Source organism: Humulus lupulus, chromosome 9 (genome assembly GCF_963169125.1).
Source record: "Humulus lupulus chromosome 9, drHumLupu1.1, whole genome shotgun sequence".
In the NCBI taxonomy this organism is placed as follows: domain Eukaryota; kingdom Viridiplantae; phylum Streptophyta; class Magnoliopsida; order Rosales; family Cannabaceae; genus Humulus; species Humulus lupulus.
The window spans coordinates 175272582-175299297 of record NC_084801.1 but is presented as its reverse complement, the minus strand read 5'-3'; the positions used below and the strand labels follow the sequence as shown (position 1 = coordinate 175299297).

The following is a 26716-nucleotide window of genomic DNA, read 5'->3' as shown; positions in this document are numbered from 1 at the left end:
TTGGACCAGCAAGTCGTCGACGATAGGCCTCTCACCTCCCCACGGATCTTGCATGAAAATATACGAATAGAAAAGGGGGAGATGAGAATTTAAGGCCTAAAATCTTGTGTTTAAAAGTTGGAATAACGCTGCTCATGTATAAAAGTTAAGCTTTTATACGACCAGCAACATTTTGATAAAAAAAATATTGTATTTCAAGCAAACAGTTTGGAAAATAGATTAAACAACAGAAGTGAAAAGTGAAAAACTTTTCGACTCTGAAAGGGCGGGAAAAACCCAGTTTTCGAGCTAGCTTAAAATTTGACTTTACTCCCTAAATTTACAATCTCAACTACCAAACTGACTCCTAACTCTTATAAAATATTATTTCATTACCCTATCAAACATCGGTCAATATGCCCATTTACCCCAAAACAGTTTCAACCAAGAACATTCAAGAGCTCAGATACGAAACAGACATAAAATGGTTTTGCATGGCATCTCAAACGACTGAAATATTCGGGAAACTTACTTGGATGAAAGTTAGAGTACGAACACGAACATTTTGAACGTCTGAACGAAAGTTCCTTAGATCAGCGATGAAAACTTATGGGTTTTCTGGGCTCTGATGGTTAAAGTTCTTCAGAGTTCTTGAAGAGAAGACAAACGAAAAGTAAAAAGTAAAAATGTGATCTTGGGGTATTGTTTATAGTGATCGTGGCACCGTAAAAGAGGTAATCATGGAATTACTTTTTTCAAAGCATGGGGAAGTGTAATAGTCGTCAGACAATTTTTGGGAAACCGAAAAGACTTGATTGGACATGATTAGTTGCCTTTTTCGAGAAGGCATGGGCGGCTCTGACAGATTTGGTGGGGTACGCGAAGAGTCAGTTTCCTAAGTTTACTTTATGTTGGTCCCAGTAAAATAAACTTGGGGCAAATGTTTACCCAAAAACGGCTGCTGATGATGTGGCAAGGATTTCTCACACGTGGTTGACACGTGGCAGAGTTGAAATAAAGAGGTGTTGTTCAATTATCGACCAGCTACCCGTTTCTTCGTCAAACCTCACGATTAGATACGACCAGACTAGTCGTATGCTTCAGTTTATTTCCTTAAAAGATTGTAATCTTATAATAATTACGTTGATTATTTCCTCTTTATTTCCTTGATACACGGATATTAAGGATAGTTAAGACCCATTGACCGATGTAAACCTCGTTGAGCCTATAAATATGTATGAGAAAGCTCAAGGAAGGGACTTTTGACTTTTGAATATTTTTTCTGAATACTGAGATAAAGAGCATACAGTGTGATTATCCTCCAAACAGTTGTATTTCCCCTAAGGCTTGTGAAACTCAAGAACCTTAGTTATTTGATCACGACATTAGGATTCAATATTAATAATAGCACTAAGTGGACGTAGGTCATTACCATTCAATGTGGCCGAACCACTATAAATTGTTTGTGTCGTTTATTTTCCATTAGATTCCATTCTTAATTATCATCTAATTTCTTATTGTATTTTTGACTCCGTGTCGTTGGCCAAATCGATGATCAACAATTATTTAAGTGTTATAATGCGATAAACTTATGTATTTTCGTGACCAATTACTCTAATGTATAATAATATGTATTAAAAAGAAATATTTCTAAAAAAAGTTGTTGCACATTAGCCAAACATATTTAGATTTTGAAAATTAGGACAAATTGTTATATTTTGTGGAGGAGATTAGGAGGTGAAACAAGTGTTGTATAGTTAGGGTAGGTGACCTTAGGGCTGATTTGACATGTTGGACTAGATTGAATTAAACTAAATTAGAAATATACTTAAATAATAAACAATAATGTTAAATAATATTCTAATGTAACATGTATTAAGAAATAATTTATATTAACATTTCAACATAAGGTATTACTATTTTTTAAAAAAATAAAATAAAATATTATTATGGTTATATATATATTTTTAAATCATCTATCATTTTAGTTTAAGCTAAATTTGGGAACTAGACATAATAGTTGTAGAGGTGATTTCCTACAATTGATTAGATGGGCACCACCAACCTGTCAATAACAAAAAGAAGAGAGACGAGAGTTCAATTGGGAGCACCGGTGGGGTGTCAGCCAAAGGGACTCCGACGCTCAAGTCAGTCGGGTTGTAACGAGAGCTAATAGAAAGTAATAAAATTAAGATATAAATAGTCGAAATGATGATGGATGAAGGAGTCGTAAAATGGTCAGAGTGACGGTGGCGATGACGGAGGAGTCAAGCGACTAGGTCAGGTCCAATCAGACTGACTAATTAGTCTTGCTTGACTGGATTGCTCAGAAATAGAGTAGCCTTCGTTTCAATTAGAGAGTAAAGAAAGTTCAGTGATTATTTGATGCCTTTTCTCAACCTCTGATGGTCTTATTTATTGTCCTCCTTCTCGTTCCGTCCTCCTCCGTCTTTCTCATTCGTTTGAATCGCTCCAAGTGGTTTTATTCCGAGATTCTTGGCGAACGTGATGGGAGCCTTGACTGTTTCAAGGTCCCTGGCTGACTGAGTGTATCCGAATTCGGGTCTGGGTATGGTTTTTGGTAATTGGATGGTACTTTGTATATGCGAGCCTATTTTACATGGGCTTTGGGCCTTCTTGGCTAGTTAGATAGCTTATTGGGCTGACTGACTGCTTGTTGGACTATTATTTTTCAAGTATACGAATTTTGTCCACTACAGTTTGTCCCTCACTCTTTGGTATAGAATTCATTCTTTTATCAAAGAGTAAAAAAGAAATTAATTCCATCAGAATTTATCCATTTTCCCAATAGTTACAAAATATGCATTGACTCAATTTTCCTTTTTTCAGAAATTATTCACGGGGTCTAGGGGTGAAACGCCCTAGTTTTGGGGGTTCGGGGGCGCAACGCGGCCCCCGAAAGGTATACTCGATTTTACTTGTGGCCGAGTGATGCGTTCCTATGCATCCGGCCGTCTGAGTGACCTGCGGATGCGCGCGGCCTGGTTGGCCGATCGACTGTTTGGGCCGACTGGCTGCTTACTTGCGGCCGAGTGATGCGCACCAACGCATCCGGCCGAGTAATGAGCACATATGCATCCGGCTGTCCGAGTGGATTGCGGATGCGCGCGGGCCTGGTTGGCCGACCGACTTCTTGGGCCGACTGGATGCTTGGGCCGAACGGCCTTCTGGCCTAGTGGTCCACGGGGTGGCCCTGAGGCATGGCCGGGTGGGTCACATGTTGGCCGACTGAATGGGCTGCATGAGCCGAGTGTTCCTCCGGGAAGGCCGAGTGTTTCGTTGGCATGGCCGAGTGCTCCTCCGAGTGCTTTACCGGGGTGGCCGAGTGCTTTGTCGGCATGGCCGAGTGCTTTGTCGGCATGGCCGAGTGCTCCTCCGGGTGGGCCGAGTGCTTCGCCGGGGTGGCCGAGTGACTCGTGTGTTTGGGCCGAGTGGTCTGCCGAGGAGGTAGTGTGTTCGGGGGAGATGGCCGAGTGGGCCTAGTGCGCTCAATGTGAATTTTCATTTGTCTCTGAGACTTTAAGTGTCCTTAGGAAGTTAAATCCTTTTTGGTAGGGCCACCTGATGGTTGACACTTGGCACTAATCGGGTGGATTTGTGTGCCTATATAAGGGTGGTTTGTTTTTACCATTGCATTCATTTGAGGGAGGCTTGGAGAGGAGGTGCAAGGTGTGGAGTAAAAGAGATTCTCAAGAGGTAAGTTTTCTCTCATTTGTTTTCCTTTCAATGTCCTTATGCATATGCATGTTCTTTGTGTTCTTCGTGTTCTTCATGTTCTTCGTGCTAGGTTAGTTTATTCAACTGTTATTTTTGTTTGATCCTGTAGATTTTCTGTTTGCATTTGATCTGATTGCAATGGTGGCATATGAATTTCTGTTGTTTAGGCGTATGTCTAATTCATGTGTTTCTGTTCCTTGAGCTGAGTGGTATGTCTGATTGATTAGTAGAGACTTATAGGCTGACTGCTGTCTAACTGAATACTTTGTAATCTAATTTGATATAGTAGTCTGTTTTGCCTCGTTTAATCATATGTTTTTTATGTTTGGTCTGTCTGACTGATTGATTGATGAGTCGTCCAGCGCTTCTTGATTGTATCAAGCTAAATATTCTTCATGTCATTTTTGTGTTCCTTAAGGCTTAGCTGTTGTTTTGCTCTAGGTGATCAGCTCATTATGTCTACAAGTAGGTGTGATAGTCACGTTGATTTAGTCTGTCGACTGTCTTGTTCGTTTAGTGAAGAAGATTTTTGTTCTCTCTTTCAAAGTTCTGCTGAGATGGTTGATTGCAACCGAATTACAGTAGTAGAATTGGGGGGTCGTCCTTTAGGTGATGTTACTGGAAGGGGAATAGATTCTAACGAACCTATTGATGGTGGTATGCCGGGTTCTGGTAGTATGCTTAGTTCTAATCCTAGGTCTTCCATAAGTTTAGGTGAGTTGACCTATCTTCGTCGTCATTATGAGATCCCTGATACCATCAGTCTGCATGCTCCTGCTAAGGCGGAGCGGCCTGACTGGCACTTACCTAGTTGGGTGTGTCTGTATGAACTTCCCTTCAAAGAAGGGCTTCGGTTTCCTATCCCCCGATTAGTCGTTGAGTTGTGTGAGTACCACGAGATTTCACCCGGACAACTAATGCCAAATTCATGGCGGATTTTGATGTCTCTCGAAGTCCTTTGTGAAAGGCACAAGATAACACTTGGGGTGGCTGACTTGTTGAGAGCTTACTACTTGAAGGCACACCTTAATGACAAAGGTAGGTACCAGTTAACAACTAGGGGGAAGGACCCTCCTTTAATTATTAGTTTGAAGAGTGAAGATAAGAGGTGGAAGGACCGTTACTTCTTCGTCCCTTTCGTCTCGTTGGGGTTACCTGCTGATAGTAGGATACCTTGTTCATGGTCTCCTGCATGTGAGTCTTTTATGCTTGCCTACTAATCCGTTTCCTTGCATATACTTGTTGTTGTTGTTTTTATTTTATTTTGTGTGCTGATACTTCTATCATTTTGCAGGTAGGCTTCGAGTTGAGTACCTTTGGGATTCGAGGGAGTCTTCTGGTCGACTTAAGAGTATTCTTGCTATTCCTGAGGCGGAGCGTGAGTGGAGTGATTTGTTGTCTAAATCGAGTCTCCGTCAGAGTTCTTTGTGGCGCTCTGTTGAAAAACTCCCTGAACGTATTCCTCTTCTACAGAGTCCTGATAATCCTCGTGTTGTGTTTATCAAGAGAAGTTTAGAAGTCTTGGGATATACTCCCAATTTTTTGACTGAATTGACGACAAGTGAGCGGTTGTTTGCAGACGTAGCTATGTCCCGACCCTTTACACTTCCTCTAACCGGTTCCAATGCCTTGGAACGTTTGCGTCAAGCAAAGAAATCGTCCGTTGGGAGCTCAGAAGCTGATAGAGAGGTTGTCGTGCCTCCGGCTGATCCCCCTGTTTTGACGCGGAGTCAGACGAAAAAAAAGAAGAAGGCTGTGTAGGATGATTCTTCCGACCCATTTAGCAACACCGTTGCCCTTTCGTTCCCTTCCAATGCTGCGGCCTATAGTGAGATTGGGCCTCACTTAGGAGAGATTGATAAGTTGTTGTGGCCCGAAGATGATCACAGAATGGAGCAGGTTGGTACGGATGGGTCAATTGATACCACTGTTTCTCATTTGTTCCAGGTACGAATATTTCATTTAGTTTTGTTTGTGCCGACTAGCTGATTTCTCTTGTTGTCTTACATTTTCTTTTTTATGTGTCAGGGTTTGCAAGGGGTCATTTGGCTGAAGAAGAAAATCAAGTCCTTAATGGCAACTCTAAAGGAAGTAAGGAGTCAGAGAAATGATCTTCGGGGTGAAGTTAGTCGGCTGAAAGATTCCAAGAAGGAGTCTGATCAACTCATAGCTGATTTGAAGGCTCAACTAGAATCCAAGGAAGCTGATGTCGAGAAGCTGAGAGTGACTCTTGGTCAAGTTGATGATTTGAAAGCCGAGGTTGCTTCGTTGGAGAATCGGATGTTGGTCATTGGGCTGGAGGCTGAGATCCAATGCCGTGGCGTAATGGCCAGTGAGTTTCGGGATGGTAAGGCTGATAGCTGGGATGTTCCCAAATACATTGCTGATCTTGAAGAATTGGAGAAGATGAGGGCTGAAGAGATAACCCGGGCCGAAGAGTTAGCCACTTCTTTTGGCATCATGACTACTAATGATCTGGTTGTGGATGACTGATTCCTCTTCTACTCGTGTTCATTGTCGTGAGATAACAGAGTTTGTCGGGCCTTTTCTAGTTGTTGTATGAACTTTTTCTTATGTAGTATTGTATCCTGATCTAACTGACCTAGTTTTGTTGTATTATGGCTTGTTGTAGCTTCTGTTAGTGTTTTTTAAGTTATTGTATCGAATGCTGATTGGCTGAATGACTTATGGAGTATTAGTGTCTTATTCCCCCAATCTAAGTATAAAGTGACTTAGTCAATTTATATTTAGATTTGTTATTGAACTGTTCGTAGTATATATATAAAGAAAAAATGGTTGTGATAGGGGGCTGCGCTCCGTGGAGCTGCCTACATACCCTTTGCAGGGATCAAGCCCAAATGTAGTTCTGACACTTCCTGCATTATAAGTGTCAGTATGTTGCTCGAATGAAGATCTTGTGAGATTACTGATGAAAGAAAATGAAAGTAGACTGGGTTAAGTTAAGAGTGATACAGTCTCAAGTGGATAGCATTCCAGCTGTTGTTGATATCGCGTCCCTCCTTTGTTTGTAGCTTGTATGCTCCATGTCCGACTACCTTTGTGATGAGGTAGGGACCTTCCCATGTCGGGGCGAGCTTACCTGCTCCAGCTTCCTTAGTGTTCTGGAATACTCTTCGTAGAACCCAATCTCCTACTTTGAATGTCCGAATGCGGATGTTCTTGTTGTAATGTCTGGCTATGCTCTGTTGATAGGCCGAGACTCTTAAGAGTGCTTTGTCCCTTCTTTCGTCGATGGTGTCGAGTTCATGGCACATGTTTTCCCAATTTTCTTCGTCTGTAGTTAGCTCATATCTGGCTGTTGGAACTTCGCTCTCAGTAGGGATGACTGCCTCCATCCCGTAAGCTAATGAGAATGGTGTCTCCCCTGTCGCAGTCCTGGTTGTGGTTCGATAGGACCACAAGACTCCTGGCAATTCGTCAGCCCATCTTCCCTTAGCTTTTTCGAGGCGCTTCTTGATGTTGTTCATGATGGTCTTGTTGGATGACTCTGCCTGTCCATTTGCTTGGGGATACCTTGGTGTCGAGAAGCTGAGCTTGATGTTCCAGAATTTGCAGAAGTCTTGGAAGTCGAAACTGATGAATTGAGAACCATTGTCTGTCACAATTTCTTTTGGTACTCCGTACCTACAGATCACATTCTTCCAAATGAAACCCTTTACTTCTTTGTCTCGGACTTGGTGGAATGAGTCTGCTTCGATCCACTTGCTGAAGTAGTCGGTCACTGCAAGCATGTACATTTTCTGTCCTGGTGCGGTTGGAAGCTTGCCTACTATATCCATCCCCCATTTCATGAATGGCCAAGGGGACGTGATTGAGATGAGACGCTCCGGAGGTTGGTGGGATATCTGAGCGAACCGTTGGCATTTGTCGCATCGTCTGGCATAGTCAGAGGCATCAGCTCGCATGGTTGGCCAGTAGTAGCCTTGTGTTAGGGCATGGTGCGCCAAGCTTCGTCCTCCAGAGTGGTTGCCGCACTCTCCTTCATGCAACTCAGCCAGTATGTATTTGGCCTCTGCAGGGTTAATGCATTTCAAATATGGACCAGAGAATGAACGTTTATATAGTTTACCTTGTATAATAGTGAAGCGGGCTGACTGAGCCTTGACCCGACGTGCTTCGTTCTTATCTTCGGGAAGTATGTCATGTTCTAAGTACTCGACTATTGAAGTCATCCATGTTCGGTTGTTGGAGATGTCATTAACTTGCTCTTCTTCATCTTTCCAGACAGCTGGCCATTGGAGATATACTACAGGTATTGTCTTGGGGTCGGTTGTCTGGATGGAGGATCCAAGGTTTGCTAATGCATCTGCATGGCTGTTCTCCCCTCTTGGTACTTGGTTGATAGTGAACTCGTCGAAGACTGACTGCAACTCTTTAGTCTTGTTGAGGTAGGCAGTCATTTTGTTATCCCGGGCCTGGTAGCTACCTTGCATTTGGTTGACTACCAATTGAGAATCACTGAAGACCACGATCTTTTTTACTCCCATGTCTTTGGCTAGTCCGAGTCCTGCTATCATTGCTTCGTATTCAGCTTCATTGTTGGTAGCTTTGAACCCGCATCGGACTGCTTGTTCGATTATGTCACCTTGGGGTGAAGTCAGGACGAGTCCGAGTCCACTTCCTCTGGTGTTACTTGAGCCGTCTACTTGAAACTTTCAGATTCCGACTGATTGTCCCTCGGTCAGACAACAAAGTTCTTTTTCTGCCTGCACATGCATGTTAGGTGTAAAATCTGCAATGAAATCAGCTAATACCTGAGATTTGAGGGAAGTTCGTGGCTTGTATGTTACTTCGTACTTGTTGAGCTCTACCGCCCACTTGGTCAGTCTGCCTGACAGTTCTGGTTTATGGAGGATTGTTTTGAGTGGGAAGGTGGTCAAGACCGTTATTGGATGGCACTGGAAGTATGGGCGTAGCTTCCTTGCTGCGTGGATGAGTGCTAGTGCAAGCTTCTCCAGCTGGCTATATCGGGTTTCTGCATTAAGCAAAGCTTTGCTTACATAGTAGACTGGAGACTGCTTGCCTTCCTCTTCCCGGACTAGGACTGCGCTAACTGCCGTCTCGGATACTGCTAGATAGATGAATAATGTCTCATTGTCTTTTGGCTTTGAGAGGAGAGGCGGGCTGGTCAGGTACTGTTTTAGCTGGCCCAGTGCCTCTTCACATTCAGCTGTCCACTCGAAGGTTTTTGATTTCCTTAGCGTGTTGAAGAAGAGGTGACATCGTTCTGAAGACTTTGAGATGAATCGGCTGAGTGCTGCAATGCGTCCAGTTAGTTTCTGTACGTCTTTTATGCACGTTGGGGAAGGAATCCTTCGGATTGACTCTATCTGTGCTGGGTTTGCCTCGATTCCCCTTTGGGTTACTAGGTACCCAAGGAACTTTCCTGCAGTCACACCAAAAGAACATTTAGTTGGATTCAGTTTCATATTATATTTCCTGAGAATGTCAAAAGATTGTTTTAAATGGTTGATATGGTCCTCTGCAATGAGGGATTTGACGAGCATGTCGTCAATGTAGACTTCCATCGTCTTCCCCAGTAATCCGGCAAACATCTTGTTGACTAGTCTCTGATATGTTGCTCTTGCGTTCTTCAATCCGAATGGCATGACCTTGTAGCAGAATATGCCTAAGTTGGTCATGAAGGCTGTCTTTTCCTGGTCGTCTGGATGCATCAAGATCTGGTTGTATCCTGAGTATGCGTCCATGAAGCTTAGGAGTTCATGACCGGCTGTGGCGTCTACTAGCATGTCTATGTGCGGTAATGGGAACGAGTCTTTTGGACACGCCTTGTTGAGGTCTGTGAAGTCAATGCAAACTCGCCATTTGCCATTCTTTTTTTTTTTTTCACAATGACTACTTTAGCCAACCAGTCGGAATAATGCACCTCCCTCACGAACCCATTATCAATAAGCTTTTGAACTTCTTCGTTAATGGCTTTGTTCCTTTCAGGGGCAAATTTTCTTCTTTTTTGCTTCCTTGGTGGGTAGTCTGGATCAACCTGCAATTTATGGACAATTATTTCGGGGTCAATTCCAGTCATGTCCGCATGGGACCAAGCAAAACAATCATAATGGGTAGATAAAAAGTCAATGAGCTTAAATCTGATGTCAGGATCCAATCGTGATCCGATGTGGACTTTGTGATCTGGAAAATCCGGATGTATCTGGACTTCGTCCAACTCCTCCATGTCTGGTTGGTTCAACTGGGAGTCAGTCAGTCTGTCTTCCTGTAATTGCTATAACTGAGCGGGTTTGGCCTTCATGGTAGTCTGGTAACACGCTCTCGAATCTTTCTGTTGGCCTTTAATTTCTTTTACTCCCCACTTAGTTGGGAACCTTAGAACTTGGTGGTATGTCGAAGGGACTGCCTCCATTTCATGTATCCATGGTCGTCCCAGTATCACGTTGTAAGCAGACGGAGAGTCTACTACCAGGAATCTTGTGCATAGATTGACTCCTTCGGCATAGACAGGTAGCTCGATCTCTCCTAGTGTGTTCTTTTGTTCTCCACTGAAACCGATGAGGATTGTAGTCTTCTTTATAATCTTTGATTCATCTATCCCCATTTCCCTGAGAGCACTTAAAAATAAAATGTTAGCTGAACTACCATTATCAATAAGTATACGTTTAGTAAGACAATTAGCAATGTAAAGTGCAATGACAAGAGCATCATGATGTGGGTTGAGGAGTCTGGTTGACTCTGTTGTTGAGAAACTGATGGTTTGAGCTGGTAGGTTGATGGTATTCTTCTCTGTCTCGCCGGACTCTCCTTTGACCCAGTTGGTCTGCCTGGCATGTCTTTTGGCTGCTGAATGGGTGACTCCGCTTACCTCAGAGCCACCAGTTATTACGTTCACCGTCCGTTCATGAGTAGGTGGTTTCGGCGGGGTTACTTCTCTTCGGACGACTGACCTGTCTGCCTCCTGCTGGAATGTTCTTTTGCCTTTGTCTGTAAGTAAGTCAGTCAGGTGACCACGCTTTAACAGGTTGGATACTTCGAGTTTTAAGGCAATGCACTCATCCGTTCGGTGACTGTGGTCATTGTGGAATTCACACCATTTTGCTTTGTCTCGCTGGTCAGACGGAGTCCTCATCCTTTCCGGCCATTTCACTTTGTCTCCGAGTCCTTTCAGTACGCCAACGACTTCAGCTGGTGAAATTGAAAGATTGTATTCTGGTATCTTTGGTCCATCTCGCAGACGTGTCTCGGACGACCGGTTGTACTCCCTCCTTCTGTTCTCTGATCTGTTGGGATACGGGTATGGCTCGGATCGTCTATCACTCTGCCGTCTGCCTGCCCTCGAGTCTCTTCGAGTGTCTTTCCTCGGAGAAGAGTGATAATAGTTAACTTCATCCTCCTCCCACTTGATCTGTGCCCAGGCTTTGGCGAGAACGTCTTCCATCGTCTTGCAAGGATACTTGGTAAGTTCTTTGTATAGGTCTGAGTCGTACCGGAGTCCCTTGCGGAAGGCTGAGATGGCTGTGTCCTGATTACAATGGGTTATAGAAACCTTTTCTTTGTTGAAGCGGCCTACGTACTCTCGTAAAGGCTCACCCCGTCGTTGAACTATGATGTAGAGGTCTTCTGCAGACTTTTCAAGTTTCCTGCTACTAGCAAACTGCTCAACAAAAGTGTCAGTCAATTGTGCAAAAGTAGAAATAGAATTATTAGGTAAATTAGTATACCACTGGAGGGCTGGTCCAATCAGACTAGAACCAAACCCCTTACACATGCATGCTTCCCTCATATCACGTGGGATGGCAACGGTGAACATCCTCTGCCTATACTGTGCGATGTGATCATCCGGGTCAGACGTCCCGTCAAACATCTTCATATTTGGGAAGTTGAACTTCTTTGGCATTTCCACTAGTGCAATGTCGTCTACGAATGGAGAGTCCGGATAACAGCTTGCTGCACTCTTCTTAATCGGAGCCGGCATCCCAGGAATCCGTTGAATGAGCGCCTCCATCTCAGCTAACTTTCGAGCCAACTCAGGATCTTGGATTGGAAATGAGCTTGTGGTTGCTTGGCGGATTGGCTCGCTCATGACTGGGTGATTAAATCCGATTGCCTGTTGCTCAGGTATATTCTGACCAGCTCCAATGATGGTCTGGCTGGCTCCAATGGTAGGCTGACTAGCACTTGGAACTTGCTGCTGTCCGGGTCCAATGGCTGGCTGACTGGCTCCTGGAATCTGTTGCTGTCCGGGTCCAGTGGCTGGCTGACTGGCTCCTGGAATCTGTTGCTGTCCAGCTGCACCGGCTGGCTAGCTGATTCCCGGAATCTGCTGTGATCCGGGCGCAGATGAATGTCCATGTTCAGTCATGGTTACCTGTTCGCCTGTATTGACAACATAATTTTGAATGTTAGACATGGTGGGTGGAGTTTGATAATTCCTTACCGAGGGTGATGGAACTGTCTGATTCGGTCCATCACTGTTAGAGATAGGAGTGAGGTCTCCCAGAGGTTGCATAGGGCTGACTGGGCCTCGGAAGCGGGATGGCTGAGCCTCGGTGGCTTGAGAGGACATGGCCTCCATTCGTACGAGCAGGTCAGCATTCTCAGCTTCGAGCCTCCTCATTTTCTCGCGTTCTTCATTCATCTGGGCAGTAAGAGCAGCGAGTTGAGCAGACAGATCGGGTGTCTCAATCACGTCTGACATGGCTCTCAAGTGAACTTTTTGATCTCTTTGTCGATCGTTTGATTGCTAGGGCCCCACGGTGGGCGCCAAATTGTAGAGGTGATTTCCTACAATTGATTAGATGGGCACCACCAACCTGTCAATAACAAAAAGAAGAGAGACGAGAGTTCAATTGGGAGCACCGGTGGGGTGTCAGCCAAAGGGACTCCGACGCTCAAGTCAGTCGGGTTGTAACGAGAGCTAATAGAAAGTAATAAAATTAAGATATAAATAGTCGAAATGATGATGGATGAAGGAGTCGTAAAATGGTCAGAGTGACGGTGGCGATGACGGAGGAGTCAAGCGACTAGGTCAGGTCCAATCAGACTGACTAATTAGTCTTGCTTGACTGGATTGCTCAGAAATAGAGTAGCCTTCGTTTCAATTAGAGAGTAAAGAAAGTTCAGTGATTATTTGATGCCTTTTCTCAACCTCTGATGGTCTTATTTATTGTCCTCCTTCTCGTTCCGTCCTCCTCCGTCTTTCTCATTCGTTTGACTCGCTCCAAGTAGTTTTATTCCGAGATTCTTGGCGAACGTGATGGGAGCCTTGACTGTTTCAAGGTCCCTGGCTGACTGAGTGTATCCGAATTCGGGTCTGGGTATGGTTTTGGGTAATTGGATGGTACTTTGTATATGCGAGCCTATTTTACATGGGCTTTGGGCCTTCTTGGCTAGTTAGATAGCTTATTGGGCTGACTGACTGCTTGTTGGACTATTATTTTTTAAGTATACGAATTTTGTCCACTACAATAGTCCAATCCCATAAAAGCACCCAAACATGGGACTGAATACAATTGTCCATTCCTATCCTTGAGTCATGCAAAACAAACATGACCAAACGAAGGTAATAATTTTGTGGCCATACGGGCATAGACCACTTCGTAGACTCACCTGGTGGACCAAGTTTAGGTACTATTATTGATTGATATTTTTCTTTCTAAATTTTGAAATATTTAGAAAACCAACATTCCAAAACATCTTTAAGGTTGAATTCAAATTTTAAAAGATGTTCCAAAATAAACTAAAATAAAGTTGATCGAACAAACAATAACAACAGCAATGAGAAAAAGAAAAAAAAAAGAATAAAGATGAAAATAAAAATATGTAATGGCAACGGGGAGAAAAGATAAGAGTGCAAGGGGTTTTCTTCATTTTTTTTTAGCTGAAGAAGTAATGGCATTTTTTTGGTTGAATAAGTGATGGAGTCTCTTTGTGTTTTGATCATTACATTAATGGAGTCTATTTTTAGTTTGTAGAGAAGACCAAGTGAGTATGGGTGCATGCATTTTAATAATAAATAAAATGTATTAAATATAAAAAATAGAATAAACAAATAGTTTTAAGAAAGTGGAGATATAAAATGTGATTTTCTATAAGAGAATTGCTAAGGGCACCACGGGTGCCCAACACCTACCACAATAGGTGACTTATCACTATTGGTGCAAGCTAATATTGGGTCCTACTTGTTTGAATTTAATAAGTATTATGAAGTATCGCTAACCAATTATAGGATGTCACATCATGTAGTGTTGGGTACCAGTGTCAAATAGCAATCTTTTTAGACAGAAGTACACCGATATAAGTGAGCTGCATTGAGTGTAAGGACAGGTGTCGCATCCTTACAGGTTAGACACCCATTTGAGACATGAAGTTTGACAGCAAAAATCTGAATCCAAAACTTAAAGGTACATATCACAACATTAAATCTGTCGCCAAATAAGGAAAGAAATACATTATCAAAACACAGATCTGATTTGAATAAGCAAAAACAGCTTATTAACTATTGCAATACTATTTAACAATTAAGCAATAATAATAATAATAATTATGAGATATCTTCAAGATTCTTGATAAACCCGTCGATGTAACCACTGATGAAACCAGGTTCACTCAACAACTCTCTCCACTTTGCATGGCTACTCCTCACCATAATCCCCACCTTACTATCTTTCTCCATAACTGAGTTTACAGCTTTGCTTAAACTCTCCTTCGAAAACCACCGATTCTCACTTTCCCTCTCCACCTCCACCGCCACCTTCAACTCTCCGGTCAGAAGCTTAGTGTTCAATATCTGATCACCCAAATGTGGCACCAAAACAATCTGATTATCACTCATCAAAGACTCCCACATCGACCCGAAACCACAGTGGTTAACAAAACACCCAACACTTGGGTGGCTGAGTATCAATGGCTGCTGAACCCAACCACCGTAAACCACTCCTCTTCCTTTCACTCTCTCTTCAAACCCCTCCGGCAAAGCCTCCTCCACCGTCTCACACCCCAATGGAGCTTTCAACGCCACCAGAAATGGCAACCCTGTCAGCTCAAACCCCAGCACAAGTTCTTGGAACTGATCCTTGTCGAGCATGATCTGACTTCCGAACGCGCAGAACACGGTCGAGCCGGGCTCGAACCGGCCAAGCCACCTGGCCCAACGGTCCTCCAAACACGTAGTCGAAGCAGCATTAGTTGGCAAGAGCGGGCCTGTTAGGAGGATCTGTTTTTGGAACTGAGATCCCATGTAGTCACACAAAGGACCTTCCAACTCTGTACATGTACGTATACATAGCGCGTCACAGTTTTTCATGGCGGCTATGGATCTCTCGAAGAAAGTTATTCCGTCACCGAACGGTGACGACAGGAAGAGCAAAGAACTAGCCTCGTTGCCACTAAGCACCACGGTGGAAGAAGGGTACCCTGGCGGAGGATCCCTAACGTCCTCCACCATTAAAGGTCGGTTGACCGGGAGGTTTCGAGCCGGGACAAGAGCGATAGCCAAAGAAGCCGCCGAGACAACGCTGAGATAAACCGACTTGACTCCCATCTGGGATGTGATCTCCGGGATCCAATGAGCGAAATCGTAGAAGACAAGGTGGGGCTTGGATGAACGGAGAAAGGTTTCTACTTGGTTGCGTGTGAGGTCCATGGCTGTGGCGAGGAGGTGGTTGAGGGAGATGTGGATGTCGGAGGCAGACTGGGCTCCGTCGGGAAGGCCTTCGACGTGGGGAACGTTGATGGTGCTGAAGGCGATGAGGTTCGGCGGGTGGAGGCTGAGATGTTGGTGTTGCAGCTGAATCTTTTTTGGGACAAGGATTGTGACTCTGTGGCCTTTGGTGGCGAACTCGTTGGCAAGATGGATGAACGGGGTAACGTGGCCGCTGGCGAACCATGGAAACATTACTATTTGGAGCTTGGTCATGATGATGATCTCGACGACGTACTGTAGAGTTGAGATATTTGATTTTGCACTTATATAGAGCTGGAGCGTCGCTACCTTTAGCACAAGTAACGAACAAGTAAATATATATATATATATATATAGGATTTTTCTCAGGCACGCATTTGCCCCTACATGAGGATAATTTAATAGATTTTGATTGGTTGAATGGGTAGCGTGTATGGGGTTAAAATGGGTTAGGTCGCAGCTTAATAGTTGCTTTAATGTTATTTTATTTTGTTTTTTTCCCTAATACGGAATACCCTAGGAAAGAGCATAAGATATTTTATTTTGCATTTTTCTGCAGGTCCACGTGGTAGGTGGATATTTTCTAATGAAATAAATTCTTGTCTCTCTCTATCTTTGAAGTTAATGATGAATTTTTCTGGTTTTTTCTATATTCTGCGGTGCTTTTATTGCTTTTTATTGCGGGCTACATTACCAATTTTGAAAAAAATACAAAATTTAATATTTTATTTAATTAATATAACTTTTAATTAAAAATAATAAAAGAAAAACAAAGTAACATTGCTAATAACAACAATGGGCAACGTTGCCAAAAATTAAAGTTGAATATGTATTATTTTGTTGATTTTGGAACTCACTTTAACATAAGCACTCCTTTTGGTCACGCCCATTAATGATGCTTTAAGGCCATCACCAATCGAACGGGAATACGACATTTTATGCTGTGAACAGTAGATATATATAACTCCAACCCAATTTCAAATATACCTCATTTAGCCGTTTATGAACAGTACCGCGGTATATATATGTTGTGCTCTGTTTACGGGACAAAAGTTTTTTTTTCTTTTTTTATATATATATAAATATATGAGTATTATTTGTGTTTATATTTTATGTTGGGTTTTTTAATTTATAAATACACATAATTCAATTTTTTAAATAAAATTTTAAATATTTCATAATTAATTTTTTATATAATTTATTTTAAGGCTATTTAGGATTTTTCCCCCGAACTATTACATATACCAAATCGTGCCCCCTCAGTTTTTAAGCTCGTTAAAAATTCCCCCGAACTATTGAGTGTGTTGAATTGTGAGACTTTCTTCCAGTTCCGTTCAATTTTCATAACAGAGCTGTGATCTGGCATTTTTTTCATGTGACGTGGCTTGCACTTAAACCACCTATGGCTGGTGATATGGGAATTTTTAAGAGGAAAAATCGATTGAAACAGATAAGTCTGGGGAGGAAAATAGGGTTGTCATTTGGGAAAATTTTTAATGTGTTGAATTGTGAGGGTTGGGTCCACGATGATAATGGGAGGAAATTCCCAAAAATTTCTCCTCCTTATATATTCTTATAATAGTGTTTTCAAACTGGTCATTACCATTGAATGCAGCATGTGGTGTCTATCCTCCTTTATGTCTACGACAAATACCAATAATCAATGGTTGTCCACTTCTCTTTTAAACCATATATCTACTATGACCGTATTTGTATTTCTTTATTAGGGACATATATATCTTTGTATGTTCAATTGGCTCTCTTGAAGCATATCAAAGAGTACGCGAGAAAGTCATAGTGAAAATTTGACTAAAAATGCATTTTAATCTAGAATTAATTTGCGATCTCAAAAATCTAAAACTGATGGGAGAAAATCATTAGAAAATTTTAAAAGCAAGAGTTATTAAGAAAAAAAATAACGACAAGTATTTTCCATGTGGCATTTGTAAAAGAAAAAATCACTTGTAAAAGAAAAAGTCACTTGGAGAAAAATACTGTTGATTTAAAATTTAAAGGAAAACCTTAGTGCTAAAATTATAAAAAAATTTACCACACTAAAAAAACTTGCCCTTTAAAAAAATCCCATCAAGCTAATTTTTCAAAGAAGAAAAATGATGAGAATAATATCTTTTTTGTCTGTCAAACTGCATCAAAAGAAAATAAAATAAAGATATTTGGTATCTAGAAAGTGGTTGCTGTAACCACATGGCAAAACATAAAAGCATCTTTTGTAGTCTTGATAAATCCAAGACTAAAGTCAAAATTGGTAATGGTGACGTTATGGAAGTTGTTGGCAAATGCATCATTTTCATTGATACTAATAAAGGCAAGAGATATATCAATGATGTACTCTTGGTATCCAACATTGATCAAAACCTACTCAGTGCAAGACAAATGATTGAAAAATTGTACTTTTTTCATTTTGAAGGAGATTATGTTGTAAAAACTTACACATGATCTTTATTTATTTTCATGTAGATATAATATTAAACAAATTAATATGAGATAACCTAGAACATGTTTCTAAAATTGAATTCAAAGATAAACAAAGACAAGAATACTTACAGTATATGTCGTGGAATGAAAGAGTCATTCCTTCAGTTTCTCTAACTCTTGTATCCTCTCTGTCGCAGAGTGTAATGCCCAAAATTTCCTAATAAGGTTTAGGACCTTGATTAGGAGGCCGGGAGGGCCATAATTGATTTATTATGCTAATTAATGAGAATATACATGTTTAGGTGTATTAAATATGCATGTGAATCCATTTGTAATTAATTGGGTGATTTTCATATTTTGGCCATTTCGGGCATTTTTGGCATATATGTGAATTGGGCGTGGTGCTTTGTTATTATTTGGTTATGCCAGGGTTACCCAGCACAAGGCGATCCTAGGAGGTAAGCTAGTGGAAAAGTCACAACGGGATTTAAGCTTGACTTGGAGTAAGTCAAGGGGTATTTAGAGCATTACCAGGTTATTGGGTAATGGGAATTAATATTTGGTGATAAATTGGGAGTTAGTAAGATCAAGGGGAAATTCTGGAAGTTTTGACTATAATGTCCCCGGGGGTGTTTTCGGGACCCCGAGCATTATGTTTTATTGGAAGCTACTTAAGCTTGAAGTAACCTTTTAAGAAAATAAAAATAACGTTCTGTACGTTCTCTCTCCCTCAAAGTTCCATTTTCGTCTCCCGATCGCGTTTTCAAAGATAACTTGAGTTTTTAGGACTCGGAATCAAGCGAGGATCGAGGCATAGCAATCCTAAGGAGAATTAGAAGCTTATTAGCCGGAGGATTTAGTTGGAAACAACTCAATCAGAGGTAATTCAAGTTTAATTTTTAAGTTTTTAAAAGTTTTTAAGATTGAATTGGATTTTGTGAATCGTTGAGTTTTTAGTTCGTTTGAGCCTCAAGTTTTGGTGGTTTTGGACCGTTGGGGAGTTTGGGAACTTTGATTTGTTGATTTGGGAATGTTTAGACATGTTTTTGGGAGGTTTTAAAAGGTTAAAAACGAAGAAAAATGGCTGCCCCGAAGTTGGGCCGCGGCCCTTGCTCGATGAAGCTGGTGCAGGAATTTGTTCTTGCTGGGCGCTGCGGCCCTATGCATTGGGCGTCGTGGCCCTTGCTTCACAGTTGGATGGGGGCCACGTCCCTTGATTCAGAGTTGGCTGGGGGCCACGGCTCAAGGTTCCAGGGCCGCGACTCAGGCAGGCTTTTGAGCCCGTTTGCGTGTTTTAACCCCGGGAACATGGCTTTAGGCCTCGGGATCATTCCTACTACCCGGATTAGTGAGGATTGATGTCTTGGAGGCTAAGTTTTAGTTCAATGATTGATTTTAGAACTTGAACTCATTGGATCACCATTTGTGGTTGTGACTAGGTAATCACTAGAGGCTTGGAATGATGGTCGTGCTTGTGGCTCATTTGTTGGTAACCTGTGCTTGGACCTAAGGTAAGAAAACTGCACCCCATGTGTGACATGCATGGCTATTATTGATGCATGTTGGATGTTTAAATGTAAACATTGATAGCATAATGAATGCTTGGCAATTTTGCCCATTTGCATATGATTATTATTGACGCATGCTGGATGATTAAGTGTGATGCATGTGATGCACGAGAAACATGTGATTAGGGCATGCCATGAACGATGAATATGAGATTGGTCAGAGCTTGAGTCTCTGTGTTTGTGCATGATCATTATTATGCTAGCAATTGTTAAGTAAGCATGTTGAATGCCCCATCTTTGGATGTTTGACATATGATATATGTTTGGTAGCAATGCTTACTTGTGCATGGTACTGACTCATTAGTCAGAATTGGCAAAGGTGTTAGTATCAACTGTGAAGCTGTGACTTATTAGTCAGGTTCGGCAGTGGTACTGGGCACTGGTCACATTGCGCTGACTCATTAGTCAGGACGGCCTTAGCGTGTTCAACGCAAGCCAATAAAGATTAGATCTAATCGACATCTGCGTTGAATGACTCAAATGAGCATTAATGCCGGAACGACCTCAAGGTTGATGAATACTAAAAAGCGCTTGTCTAGCCATTTAGAGCCAGGGCCAGCAGGCCCCATGACTGTTATGTCACATGGCTATGGGCACCGGCCCCACAGTTACGTGCTTGTCAGTCACTCATCTGATAAGAGCCATTGCAAGAAAGCCCAGGTAACGGTGTCGTTACACGGCTATGGGCATTGAGGCCCTAGTGACTTGTTTGTTAGTCACTCAGTATGGTTTACCAGAACCTCAAGTGATATTCACTCATCTGATCAGATCTATGAGCTCTGTATGATCATTTTGATCATCATATGCATGGCTTTGGGTGCTGAGCCCCGTAGTGACTTGCTTGTTGGTCACTCAGCATGGTTTACCAGAACCTCAAGTGTTGAGACACTCATCTGATTAGGATTGACTTGATAGTCCTCCAATCAGAAGGGCAGGATTTCAGGATTTCTTACCCTGGATACCCGAGCATTGGTTTGAATTCATTTGCATGCTTGAATAAAGCTATGTTTGCTAGGCATGCCAGATATGATTTGATATCATGATATGACTGTTCATGTTCATATGAGTTTTCTTGCTGAGCTTCGGCTCGCGGATGCTTTGTAGTGCATGTAAAGGAAAAAGGAAGTTGGACCATCCTTGAGTTGGAGAGCTTAGGTGATGACGTGCACATATGCAGCTGCTCGACCAATACTTGGGCGAGGTTTGAAAGAGGAACTAGGGATAAACCCTGTTTTGCCGCCTAGAACGGCCTGTTGTGAACATTTTCTTGTAATAGTCTCTGAAATTATATTTTTGGGATCCCAATGTATATAGTAAATGTTCTAATGAAACATTATATCTTAACCAAAATTTTTAATCCCTAAACCGCTAATCATACTTAGTTACACGTTTATGGCCAAACGACTCGATTAGCGAGTTTAGCACTGTTTGCAATGTGCACTGTAGCGGTCCCTGGAGTTGGGGCGTTACACAGAGTATTATCAAGAAACTGAACCGATCTTTTATTTTCTTCACAGTCTTCCAATGTATCATTAGAATCACTTAGACTAGTGTGGGCTATTCTCAACAAATGAGATATATACATAAAGAAGAAGAGAAAATAACAAAGAGGCTTAAAAAAGACTTGAGTTTAGAGAGAATTTAAAACTATCATAAAACCAGTGATTAAAATTATCTATCGTCTCAGAAATCTTCACTTATGACTTCTCTCTAAGCACTTTTTTTATAGACTCAATTAGGCAATTTAATTTAATTAAAAAATCAATAAAATAATAACCAATTTGAAGTCCTAGGTCGAAATTATCATGGGCTTTAGGCCCATGAAATTTCTCATTTGATTATAAGCCCATTGGACTTAAAATCAATGCCTGTCTATTTTCTATTGATTTAATTAATTAAATAATTATGTAAATCCTTTATCAAATTAATTATTTATAATTTGAACCTTGATTTAAACTTATTTATTAATTTAGATACCAATTTATCTTAATTAATATATCTGCCCTAATTTATCTTTTTCTCTCAAAATTACATAACTTTGTGAAACTATCCAAAATTGAGCTGGTCAACTTTGATAATTCTAATTGATAGTTAAATCAATTAATTGAGACTATCTAGATGATTTTATCCAAGGTACAATGAGGACCATGAGCCTGTGAAATCAAGATCCAATAAGTTATCATAAATCTAACAAATAAATTTACTAACTTATTAATTCCTCGTAACTCCACTATAGACTCAGAATTACACTCTTGAATTCATAGAACACTCTATAAAAAATATAGATACGCTATTAATTATCTATTGTTACAACCATAATTGTCACTCAATCCTCTATACACGGTCTACAATGAGATATGACTAAAATATTGTTTTACCCCTCATTGTATTTTATCCTTAAAACACTTAATTCCTTGTAAATGATATTTCAGTAAACTAATTTAATTACTAAAATGAGATCTCTATCATTTAACACCTTGAACCAAACTAAAAGGAAACCATCGTTTCACTTCTTCATCAGAAGCAATAGATGTTCATATCTATGATTAACACTCCCACTCAATTATACTACCGAGTTCCCAAGATGTAAGTATGGGCTAGTTTGTAGGGTAAGCTGGTAACGAACAAGTCAAAGAACTCAAATAATATAATCAATTAGAATACTAACCACTCAAAATTGAGATTGAATTGACCTATGGTCAACTATATGATATGACAAGAATCGATAATAACGGTATGTTTACTTATCTTATCAACTGTCAATATCGGCCCAGTCCGATGTAACAAATACATCTGATCTTATCTACTTTGCTAATGTTCTGGAAAGAACATAACACTGTAATATGCAAGTAGATCATATCGTAGATTGGCAAGTCAGTGTAAATCATGTGCATTGACTAATCTTAGGACTAACTTATTTTGAACATATAATCATATTTATATTCCACTGTAATTACGTCACTATAAATAAGATTAGCTATATGCTCGGGATTTAATAGAAGTTTATATTAAACAAATAATCATGAAAATAAAACATGTGAGCAAAGTGATTGACCAAGTCAAAAAATGATTTCTATTCTTTTATTGATAATAAAATGAGATTACAAAGAATTTGGGTTTTAATTAGGGCATAAAACCCCAACAAACTCCCACATGCACTAATTGAAACTAATGCCTTAATTATGATAATCCCATTTCCTTGATATGCTTATCGAATGTAGCTTCTGGTAGTGTCTTTGTAAATGGATCCACAAAATTGTCTTCAGTTGCAATCTTCATAACCTTCACATATCCCCTGGCCACATATTCTCGAATAATGTGATACTTCATTTCTATATGCTTGTTTAACGCCCAAAATGTGACAACCACTAAGCGGTGGTTGTAGTATAATCGAGCAGTCGATCCACAAGGAGGTAACCTAAAATCAAAAGGTTAGTAGAAAATAACACAAAAAGTTAGTAACAAGAAGTAAATAAAATTGTAAATGGAAAGAGGTTTGAGATTTTGGTATTGTATTTTTGATAAAGTGGTGAAATGAGATAAGTGAAATAAAGGTAAAATGTAATCAAAAGTTTGAGAAAATGAAAGGTTTCAAGAATCATCCATATGCTTGTTAGTTACTTGGTTACTTGATTTACAAAAATACACAAGTAAATAGTTCACATCTCAATATTTACTTGGAAAATCTAACATTAAAGTCCATAGTTTTTTTCTAACAAAAGTTCATTTGAGTTATAAAGTTCTTTACTTTAAAAGCACAATGTTAATCTTATGAAAAATCTAAAAATAACAAAATACCCAAGGGCAATAATGCAATAGAAGATTAGACATAAAATTATGTATCAATATTACTTTTACTAATTAGAAGCACATAGAAAGAGCATGACTAATCCTATATACTATTAGCATAAGTAAATAAAGATAACAAAATAAAGATAGAGATGAAAGAATATAAATAACTCAAATATATTACATTAAGAACATAGTAAATCAAAGTAGCAAAATAACATCACTTGCATATGGAATCATCCCTAACCTTCCTAGGAAGATTAGGCCATTATGCTCATGATTCTCACAAAATTCTAAGAAGAAAATATGAGAAGAAAGTGAGTGGAAATTTTCCTATAGTTTCTCTACTCTAAAAATTACATACCAAATGTGAAGAAAGTGTCCCTATTTATAGATGGGAAAAAGGACTAAAAAGAAATTAAACAACAAAATGAGGTTTACAAAATAAATCTGAAATATTAATAATAAAATATGATTTTGAAAAATCAAATCTTATTATTAATATTACCCTAGTTATGTTTGTGTATAGTCAAAATGCTCTTTTTCTAAAATACCACAAAAACATGATTTATAAAGCTCAAAATAGCAATTTACAAAGCCCAATACTCACAAAGCATGGCTGGTGACACAAGAGGGTTTTGACCCATTTTCAGCCAATGAGGGAGTGCCACGTAGGCAGGCTGCTGGGAAGGTTTGGCTGATGGTCACTTGGGCTTGCTGCTTTGCTGGGCCAAGTTGGGCTTCCATGTGTACTTGGGCGTGAGGAAATATGTTGGGGCGTATGGCATATGATATGGCTCATGGTCACATTGCATAATTGAAGCTTGGGCGGCTGAATGGAATTGAGAATAGACTGGGACATGTGGCGCGAGGGGAGGGCGCCACATGGCGCTGAAGGTGGAGAAAGAGGTTGGCGGGCCTAGGCCTAGTTTGGGCTTCAAGTTACAAAATACCAACTTTTCATCATTTCTTCAGTTTTATTTATTTATTTCTTCTTTCTTTTTCTCTATGCCAAAATGCACTTTAATTCCTACAAAACAACAATAAATTAAATTCTAATAAAATATTTTCATTTATAAAATAAATCATATTAATTATATGAAAATATTAATTAAAACTTAATTTATTTTGACAATTAAAATCAACAAATATGCATTTTTCACCACTAATCACAATCCCCAACTAGCTTATTGCTAGTCCCTAGCAATTCAAGCGAAAAAATAAACTCATCAAGTTGAATAATCAAGTCAAACCAAGCAAAATCATCCAAGCATTTTCAAATTATCAGCAAGAAGTCAGAAATTACTATCTAAGCTACTATAGTTGCGATTTCAGAGTTGTGTGTGTGTGCACCAAACCATATTTTTTTTCTCACAAGTCATAACACAAATAATATCGAAAAATCTCAAAAGTATAAAGATCTCAACTCCAAATTCCTCACGGGCATTTAAAGTATTGTATGGGAAGGATTACACTCTTGGAGTTGGAAATGTAACAGTTTACGCTCAAATGAGAAAAGATAAACTTTTTAGGACAAGCAATTTGAACAAATATTGATCACAAGACAAGTAAATCAACTTATTGGAATTCAAATGACAAACAACTTTTGGGATTTACATGAGAATACTCTAAGAACAAAATGACAACTAACTAACAATGATAAATAAGAAAGTGAACTATAATGATAATAAATTTTTTTAATACAATTACACAAAATAATAGTAATAGAAATATATATACTATTTTTATTATTATTATTATTTTTAACAGTTACAAAATAATAGAAGGAAGTGTTGCTCTTGTTCTCTTTTTTTTTTCTTTTTTTTTTCATTTATCTATTTTCTTTTTCTTTTTCTTCTCTTTTTTTTTCATTAATTTTTTTTTGACAAGAGACAATACAAAAATAAAAAGGAAATTACAAATACAATAAATAGAACACAAATTTATTATAAAGACTTTTCTTAAGTGAAAAATATCCCTCTAGTAAATGTCATGTTTTAAATTCCAAAAATGTGACTTTACCAACTCAAATGATCAATAAAAGTTCAAAAAGTTGTTTTCTCAACTCTCACAACTCACAAAAAAAAAAAAAAAAAAAACTTTAAACTTGAAATTTCTCTCAACTATTTGTGTTAACGACCAATTTATTTATCATATGTTTGGAAAGTGCACAAAAGAACTCTGAAAATCACTTCTTAATAGCTAAACATAGTAAGAACTGACTCAAACCAACAAATTATACTCATGCTTGGATAATTTTGAGAAAAATTGACTTAAAAATTCAACAAGACAATAATGTTTTCCAAATGAATGCTAATGACGTAACAATAAGATTTTCCAAATGAAAGCCAATGCATGCTCACCACCCCCAACCAAAAATCAGACAGTGTCCTCAATGTCAAAATGAATAAGCAATGAAAAAGATAAGGTAAGAGAACACCTGGACGATGACCATGTCCATAAAGTGAGAGCGAAAATAGCCTAGTAACAATACCCTAAAACAAAATACAAAAACAAAAAGCATACAAAAATAAAAGAAAGACAGAAAAATAAAGATAATGAAAAATAAAAATAAGAAGAACAACAATAAACCATTCAGAACGTCAGAGTGCATAGATTGGGTCCTTAAGAAGGACCTCTTCAACATGACTCACACTCTCAATGTAATGCTTCAGTCTTTGGTCATTGACTCGAAAAATTCTCCCATCGGTTGGGTCCTCGACCTCCACCGAACCGTTGGGAAAGACTTGCTTCACTACAAATGGACCAGTCCATTGGCTCGGCTCAGCGGCGCGTGGCTCAGCTCGGCTTCGGTGGGCTAGGGAGGAAATGGACTGTTGCTGTTGGGCTTGGGCCGAATATTGGGCTTCTTCAATTCAAAAATGCCACTTTTCCTTTTCTTTCTTCAATTTTATTTATTTCTTTTTTTCTTTGTTTCCAAGTGCCAAAAATACTAATTAAATCCTACAAAATAAAACAAACTAAATTAAAATTAAATATTTTCATTTATAAATTTAATCATATTAATTTGATGAAAATATTAATTAAAACTTAATTTATTTTTACTATTAAAATCAATAAATGTGTATTTCTGGGCACTAATCACAACCCTCAACTAGCTTATTGCTAGTCCCTAGCAATTCAAGCGGATAAAAATTATTACCAAGATGAATTAGTCAACTAAATTATGCAAAATTATTTAACAAAATGTTTAGTGAGAATTTAGAAAATGCTATTTAAAACTATCAAAGTTGTAATTCAAGAGTTTTGTGTGTGTGCACCAAACCATATCGTTCTTTCCCAAATTAACACAAACAATATTGAAAAATCACCAAAGAATAAAGTCTCAACTCCAAATCCTCACAAGGGCATTGAAAGTATTTTTATGGAAGATGGTTGACACTCTTGGAGTTGGAAATTAATCAATTAACACTCAAAAATGGATGTTATCGTTTTATGACAAACAATGTTAACGAATATTGATCAAAAGATAGGCTAATCAATTAATTGGAATCTAAATGACATAAGAACCTTC

General features: G+C 39.5%; 3 protein-coding genes across 4 annotated transcripts; 1 reads left to right on the top strand and 2 right to left on the bottom strand.

Annotated features, from left to right (window-relative positions):
- The first annotated feature begins 4630 nt into the window (after positions 1 to 4630).
- On the top strand, positions 4631 to 6378 carry LOC133802506 (uncharacterized). 2 transcript variants are annotated; one of them, XM_062240823.1, is made up of 3 exons: positions 4631 to 4911; positions 5012 to 5664; positions 5746 to 6378. In XM_062240823.1, exons 2-3 carry the CDS (start codon positions 5608 to 5610, stop codon positions 6208 to 6210), a joined length of 522 nt encoding a protein of 173 aa, XP_062096807.1. In that variant the 5' UTR covers positions 4631 to 4911; positions 5012 to 5607; the 3' UTR covers positions 6211 to 6378. Both variants share the same exon structure in this region; 1 of them encodes a protein (XP_062096807.1).
- Positions 6379 to 9976: 3598 nt separating this feature from the next.
- Positions 9977 to 12403, bottom strand: LOC133800331 (uncharacterized). Its single transcript, XM_062238288.1, has 3 exons — positions 12074 to 12403; positions 11480 to 11986; positions 9977 to 11359 (listed from the first exon to the last, which is right to left on the bottom strand). The coding sequence occupies exons 1-3, from the start codon at positions 12401 to 12403 to the stop codon at positions 9977 to 9979; spliced, it is 2220 nt and encodes a 739-aa protein (XP_062094272.1).
- Positions 12404 to 14090: 1687 nt separating this feature from the next.
- LOC133801214 (UDP-glycosyltransferase 79B6-like) lies at positions 14091 to 15712 on the bottom strand. Its single transcript, XM_062239390.1, has one exon. It carries the CDS (start codon positions 15620 to 15622, stop codon positions 14249 to 14251), a length of 1374 nt encoding a protein of 457 aa, XP_062095374.1. The 5' UTR covers positions 15623 to 15712; the 3' UTR covers positions 14091 to 14248.
- Positions 15713 to 26716: the final 11004 nt, after the last annotated feature.

What these genes read in the sequence shown, in the direction of transcription:
- LOC133802506 (XM_062240823.1), top strand. Translation starts at nt 5,608, where the DNA reads ATGGAGCAGGTTGGTACGGATGGGTCAATTGATACCACTGTTTCTCAT. An exon ending in CTGTTTCTCATTTGTTCCAG is followed by an intron (nt 5,665 to 5,745) that starts GTACGAATATTT and finishes TTTATGTGTCAG; the next exon opens with GGTTTGCAAGGGGTCATTTG.
- LOC133800331 (XM_062238288.1), bottom strand. Translation starts at nt 12,403, where the DNA reads ATGTCAGACGTGATTGAGACACCCGATCTGTCTGCTCAACTCGCTGCT. An exon ending in TTGTCAATACAGGCGAACAG is followed by an intron (nt 11,987 to 12,073) that starts GTAACCATGACT and finishes GCAGCTGGACAG; the next exon opens with CAACAGATTCCAGGAGCCAG. An exon ending in TCCCACGTGATATGAGGGAA is followed by an intron (nt 11,360 to 11,479) that starts GCATGCATGTGT and finishes TTTGTTGAGCAG; the next exon opens with TTTGCTAGTAGCAGGAAACT.
- LOC133801214 (XM_062239390.1), bottom strand. Translation starts at nt 15,622, where the DNA reads ATGACCAAGCTCCAAATAGTAATGTTTCCATGGTTCGCCAGCGGCCAC.